General features: G+C 38.4%; 1 protein-coding gene across 3 annotated transcripts in view; it reads right to left on the reverse strand.

Annotated features, from left to right (window-relative positions):
• Nucleotides 1–2,315: 2,315 nt before the first annotated feature.
• CDYL (chromodomain Y like) overlaps nucleotides 2,316–6,869 on the reverse strand; it is a 166,345-nt gene continuing 161,791 nt past the window's right edge. For all 3 annotated transcript variants that reach the window (XM_015587324.2, XM_015587323.2, XM_025044925.1), the window contains exons 6-7: nucleotides 4,832–4,975; nucleotides 2,316–3,941 (exon numbers count right to left, since the gene is read on the reverse strand). In XM_015587324.2, the coding sequence (XP_015442810.1) occupies nucleotides 3,783–3,941; nucleotides 4,832–4,975 (303 nt within the window). In that variant the 3' untranslated portion in view covers nucleotides 2,316–3,782. The remainder of the gene's footprint in view (nucleotides 3,942–4,831; nucleotides 4,976–6,869) is intronic.

The raw sequence follows: 6,869 nt of genomic DNA on the forward strand, positions 1-6,869 counted from the left end.
AAGTTTCTCTTTTGGTATCTAATTTCATTTTACTGTGGTTAAAAAACATACGTTGTATGATTTCAACCACTTTACATTCATTGACTATTGTCTAACATATGGCCTATCTTGAAAAACGTTTCATATGCACTTGAGAATATGTATTCTGCTGTTGGGTGGAGGGCTCTTAGATGTGTTAGGTCTGTGCTTAATATAGGTGATATGTATGTATGTCCTAATTTTAGGATACAATGTAAAATTTAGGAAAACAAGAACTAACATTGAAACTCAGACCTTCATTTTTTTTTTTTTTTTTACAAATGCCTGTATTAAACAATTTATTAGTCATCCAAGGATATAATATAGCTCTAAGATCATCAAGTTGGCCTTGAAATAATTAATTTTTCTACTCTATCAAACAAGGAACTTTTAAACCAATGTTAAAATTATCCCATGCCATTTTCACAAAAGCAGATATTTGTCTTGAGTCTTCAGAGAGATTGTCACAATGTTTCCCATAGGACAAGGAGTTTCCTGCAATACAGTCAGCCCTTCCCTTGTTGCCTAGCAATGAGGGTGTTTATTTCTAAATGTTAGTATTGAGAGCTTAGTGGACTGGTCTAGCTTGTCAAAATTCTGATAGGTTCAGCATTCACTTGAAAAAACTCTAAATCTCAAGCCACCAAGCCACCTCAATCCACAGAATCACAGGCTCATGGAATACCAGAATGGACTGATTTTTCAGGCCACCCAGCTACCCATTTCTAGCCCTCTGCTTGGATCTCAGCCCAGAGGTTGTGATTTAATTGGTCTGGTGTGCAGCATCGAGGGTTGTCAAAACAATCCAGGTGATTTTAATGTGCAACGAAGTTTTGACAACCAATGTTCATGTTACCCAGTCAGTTTTCACCTCAATGATTTTGGCAAGTAAAAAATGTTGAGGAACATCAGCACACAGAACTTCCCTAAGGCAGTGACAGAACTGGCTGACAGAGCCCTGTGTCTCCGGGCTGTCCCTCTCATGTGTTAACTATTTGGTAGGTGCCAATTCTCCTGCAGAATACCCAAATTCCTTCCTTCAGAGAAGGTAAAACATTTGTTCATACTAGTTAAGTGAAGAGATCACATACAGGTGGGCTGGAGACTGTGATGTGGCCAAAGGAGGGAGCTGGTCTAGGAGGCTGGCCCCTAACCTTCTGGGCTCCTGCTTTACCAGGACACTTGGGGTAAACCCCAAGTGAACCATGTTCACTCCTGAACAAGTAATAGGGACCGAAAGGAGCCACGTGAGCAGTTGTGTATTCCACCGTGTGGTTGTGGCATATTATTTAACTCAAACCCTACTGGTGAATATGTATGCTGTTTCCAACTTCTATTAGGAACAATGCTGAGATGAATTTAACTGCCTATGTATTTTTATTTTCACTATTTCCTGCAAGAATTCCTTAAGATGAATCCTTATAAACAGAAGTTACATGGTCCAAGTTTTTTTAATACTTACTGACAAGTTACTGTCAAATTCTAAGTTGAACAATTAATTTAGACTTCCACTAAATGAGAGGCTGCATTTCCTGTCACCTTCACCAACAGTGGGCATGAAAATAAGATTGTTGCATTGTCAGTCTTTCCTTCTAGTTGAGCTTGATTCATGACCCTCAAGTTGAAAGGTAGGATGTTCTGCTTCACAGTAGAGAAAATGTGGCCAACGTGCCTGGAGAATGAAAAGTCTAGGATGATGGAATCAGACTCCTAGTTTCAAGGAGAACCTACTACATAAGTTCCCTATTTGTAAATTCTAGTAGACATTACAGGAGAGTTGCCAGAATATAGGTTTTGCCACACTGAACTGGGTTGGAAGGCTGCTCCTACTCCTGACGAGTTACTCACATGACCTTGGGCCAAGCGTTCCATACCTCAGGTTCCTCATGTTGTAGATTTGGGTAGAGAAGGCATGAGTTACAACTCTCTGTACACAGATAAAACCTCTTGCACACTCAATACTGAATCAAAGATGTATATCACAGAAGCTAAATGTGAAACGATATAAAGTTCAAAATAGGCAAAACTAGGTAATATATATTAGAAATATACTGCCTTGAAAGAGAAGGGGACAAGTGACACAAAATTCAGGAAACGGTAACCGGGGGATGGGTGATTCAGGTAGACATGACTTGGGAGGATACCGGTCATACATTCTAGTTCCATCCAAGGTGTAGTTAAAACAGTGGTTCATATTCTTTATATTGCACAAATGTTGTATGCCCATATAAATATTTCACAAAAAAGATCACATATTCCACGAGGAATGAAAAGAATTATCAGAAAAACTTTTCAAATGTGTTACGAAATATTAGTTTTATTTAACCAGTTTTCACAGCTGAATATTTATTCTATAAAAACTTTACAGATTGTACAGTTTATATATAGTTCAAACTACTGAACGAAAAAGTAGGTCCCACAGATGCAAAAATACTGCACCAACCAATCCAAGGTAAAGGCAGATTTACACACTGTACAGCTCTCCACATAGCCAGGAGGTGGTCGGTTCTAAGTATAAACTTCAAAACTGTACAAAAATAAGGTTTTGATTTTATTTCATTCTTCATACATTCAATATGATTGCAAGCTCAGAAGCCTCATAATAGGCATCTGTAATCAAGAATCAGTCCCCACTCCTGAAAGGAATGCGAATGTCTATTTACACAGGGCACTCTTGGACACCATACTGTACTCAGTATATTGTGTAGACATGAAAGCAGAGACCAAGAACATTAAACGTCAAATATAAGGTAGTTCTTTTTTTTTAAAAGGAGTTTCTGTATTTAATAGTGTGCCAAAAGAATTTTAACTTATTAAATAAAATATATTCTAAGTGAACCTAAAAATTACACTTTATAAACATAAAAATACCTTTTTTTTGGTGTAATACATCAATCATATCTGCAAATAGAAAACCAAAACTGTATATAAAGTAGTATTTCTCATCCAGCAACAAGAAGCATTGTAGTTATTTTTTCAAAAGGGTCAGAAAAACTATTTAAAATCCACTAAGACTAACTTATAACTTAGATATTCATACTTAAGCTATTCAGTGATTCACTAGTACTGCAAAACAAGCTTTCTTCTAGAGAGACAGTGGTTTCTTCATGTTAACTGGGTAAGAACCGGACATATTAAAAAAGAAGGAAGAAATCAATTGATTTTTCAGCATGAATCCTAAGCATACTTTAGTCTTGGGTTCAACAGTGGATTTTTCATCAGAAATACTTATCCTAAAAGATAAGTCATACTTTTGATTACAAATTTTTCATCTCTGAGGTATTGTACCTTCTTGGAGACAAAGGCATATCTCAGATCTTTCTGTATCTCTATTTGGGGCAGGGGAGGAGGCTGGCTAGTACCTCTTTAGAGTCTGTTCTAGAAGGAAAAAATAAAGAAAACAAACATTATTCCAGACTTTTCTGCCACCCCAAACCAGCAAAACACTTTTTATACAGTACAAGCCAAAGATAACAAAAATTAGAGCTTTAAAGAGCAGTCGAGAGCTCACCATTATACTTTCATACTTGTGTGTATAATAGGTATAAAATAATCTTGTTTGGACAAAGGAGCTTTGTAGTTATTTATTTTAAAGTTACAGTACTTAAAAACTCCTTGATAATAAATAGCTTGGATGTTAAGTCCTGCTTCCAAGCATGAGCTAAGAGTGAACTTGTTTTAGGCTGAAAGAATGGATTAGGGCAACTTGGAGCCACAGATGTCCTGCTCTACAATTCCAGTGTCATCAGCAGGCAGCCTGCCAATCAAAACTCATCGATCTTCCTCTGTAAGTATTTCAACATGGAGTCCATCCCTTGGGCGGAGCCCCAGATTTTCTTCAGCACTTCACACTCCCTCTCATTGGCCTGTTCTAGCTCCATCTTCATGTTACAGCGCACAAGGGCTTTGGATTCCTCAAGCACCTGGACGAAACGATATGCAGTTAGTTAGCAGGGTGTCTGTCTGCAAGCACTGGCTCCATTTCACCCCCAAGTTTATGAAGACAATTGTCAAACTTGAGTAATGATGTGTTAAAAGGGCTACCAAACATTTTTTCACAATATACATCAGGCCTAATATATCTATGAAGTATATTTCACACTAGATATCGGACAAATTTTCAACTTCAAAGTGGATGTAAAGCTGTTTCAAAAGAGGGCCGTGCTATCTGCACCGTGACCCTCTCCCAACATTAAAACCAGCCTTAGCCTCATGATGCTGCTCGGGCCACTGTGGAGACTAAACTGGACAAACTCTGGTGATGCTCAATGGAAACTCCCTGAAAATGCCTGCTGAGAGGATTTTCTAACCAAAATTTTAACTTTAATAATGAGGGTTGTTCATATGTCTGGGATAGCTTAGATAGGAGTTAGGTAAGTTAATATCAAATATCGTTTCATCTTATAATTTGCTAAATGCAATTTTGTTAGAAGATTATCTAGCACATTTGTTAAACAAAAACTCAGATTCACTGTGAGGGGAAAGCAAAAGAAATGTGATTAAGGGCAACGGAAACAGTAAAAAACTACATAAATTTTTTTTGTAGACTTTTATAGGACATTTTAAAATTACTAAATCTGAGATTGAAACACATTCTTTTAAATCTTGGGTATTTGCAAAGAGAAGACAAAGTAAGCAGATCTGTAGCAGTGGCGGCCATTAAGGCTTCCATAACTATTTCTCATGAAGGTAGCTAGCTGTGCAGGGGCAAATGTAGAGGACTCAGGAAATACTGTGAAATGTGAGAGCTTTTTTGGGGAAAAGGTGCTTGTAAAAAAAAAGCCACACATATAAAAGAATGAATCCCACATACAACTGGATTACACGCGGCAAGCTCCTTAATGCGGACCATGACTTCCTGGGTGAAGGTCCCGGGCCAGAACACCTGAGAGACCAGGCCTTTGCCACACGCCTCCTGTGCTGTCAGCTTCCGGCCACTAAGCAACATTTCATTTGCCTGAAAAGAAAAAGAGTTGATACTGATATGAAACATGAGGGAGAGGCAGGCAGAGAAGCCCCAACTAAATATTCATCGCTTAACAACTCAAACAGGCCCTGGTGGGGACTCACTGCGTATCCTCCAGAGTTCCCACCAGAGCGCGCCTTTCTGGAGCTTGTTCAACCTGTGCTAAGAATTAACCCAGCAAGATGCAATCAACTATGCAGATGTTAAGTAACATACCAGACAGTGATTTAAAAAGAAAAAGAAGGTAAAGTCTTATTTTATGATATAGTGGAAATCAAATGGACTTAACCAAGAAATCTAAATTAGAGAAGATCTATTCATTGTCAATTTGAGATTGATCTGAACCAGTCACAGAACTACTACACAGTGTAGGAGAGGAGAGGCCAACGTGACTTGTTCTCAATATACAGAAACAATGTTCTAAGTGAATGTTTTACTGAAATATAACTTAGAGGCCACATTTTATTGCTTAGACACAAAAACAAGAAACTATCCAGGACTTGAATGCACCAAAATGACCACTACTGTAGTATTCTTAGGAGGGTCTGACTATTTCCTTCACCTGACTTGATGGGCGAAGTTAGTATTTTTGTTTTTGTTTAAAAAGCATATATATGCATATAAAATGAATTTTAACTCTGTCCTGGATTCTACAGCACTTTTCAGGTCTCAACACAATGTGTAAAGAATTTTATTTCATTCAAATGACAGGCTCACAGATGCTGAAACACGAGGAAAAGAAAATATATATCTGACAAAGAAACTGCCCTATTCTAATGTGACAACTTCTTATCTGTAGTATATCTTGCATGGTTATTTTTCCTGAAGATTCTGATGGCACGAAAAAGCTTCTGGGCTCAGGAAAAAAACTTTGGGTAGACAACTACCTTTTCCAAAAGAGGCAAAAATCATTGTTATAAAAAGGCCTTAAAAAATTGAGTGTATCTCTCATTTGACAGTACCTGTGCACGTCCTGTAAATGTTTACGGCATGTGAAATGCACAGCCTGGAGAATACACAAGTAAAAGAGTTGGCAAAGCAAATGTCTAGCTGATTCTCCACCCTTTCAGTGTAGGGGGAGATTAGAAAACCAGGCTTTAGAACAGGGTCTTCACAACAAAGACTGTAAAGTTCTTAATACTCATGACTCACTGTAGTCCTGAACTGGAGCCTATTATTTGAGCTAGGTCTTGGACAAAGTTGTGAGTGTGTAGAGTTTGGAGATGTTCTACAAAACCCCTGAACAGCCACTTCCCAGTGAAAAGGTCTAAAATAGACAATGGACTTAAGAATCTGACTGACTTACTGTTAGCTGCTAAGCTAGTTCTTCTAAAGGCAGATCTAAATGCAATGAGAAAGGATAAAAGAACAGGAGTTCCTGATGAAATGACTTAGTGGGAAGTGCTTTATGTTAACAGAAAATTTTCATTTCCTCGTTTGCATTTTACTGTTAACACACAGTGAAGACAAAACCACAACCAGATCACTTAGATTAAGTGTGAAGTATGTTCCCAAGACAAACTTGAACTACAGGGTCTTAGTTTGGGCAGTGGACACAAATGACCTTCACCAGGCTCTGAGTGAACATTAGAAGTGGGGAGTGATGAAGAGCAAGCATCCTTCACATATTTATTCTCCAGAGCCTTCATGGGGTCCTGTTTTCTGGTCACTTCTTTGAGTGTATTTTATTTGCCATCTGGAAGTCAACTCACAGCCCTACCACTGTTCTCTTCCCTCCTTGTCTCTTTCATTACCTTTTCTTGATTCTCTCTCAGGCCTTGTGCCACCCGGAACAGTCCTCCCCTCCAGTGAGTGAAGTTGTTCTTACTGTTCACCCTTGCCCTTTCGAGCTGGGCTACCTCTGTGGTGGCTGTCACTGGAGATT

The sequence above is a fragment of the Pteropus alecto genome, unplaced genomic scaffold (genome assembly GCF_000325575.1).
Source record: "Pteropus alecto unplaced genomic scaffold, ASM32557v1 scaffold121, whole genome shotgun sequence".
Taxonomy (NCBI): domain Eukaryota; kingdom Metazoa; phylum Chordata; class Mammalia; order Chiroptera; family Pteropodidae; genus Pteropus; species Pteropus alecto.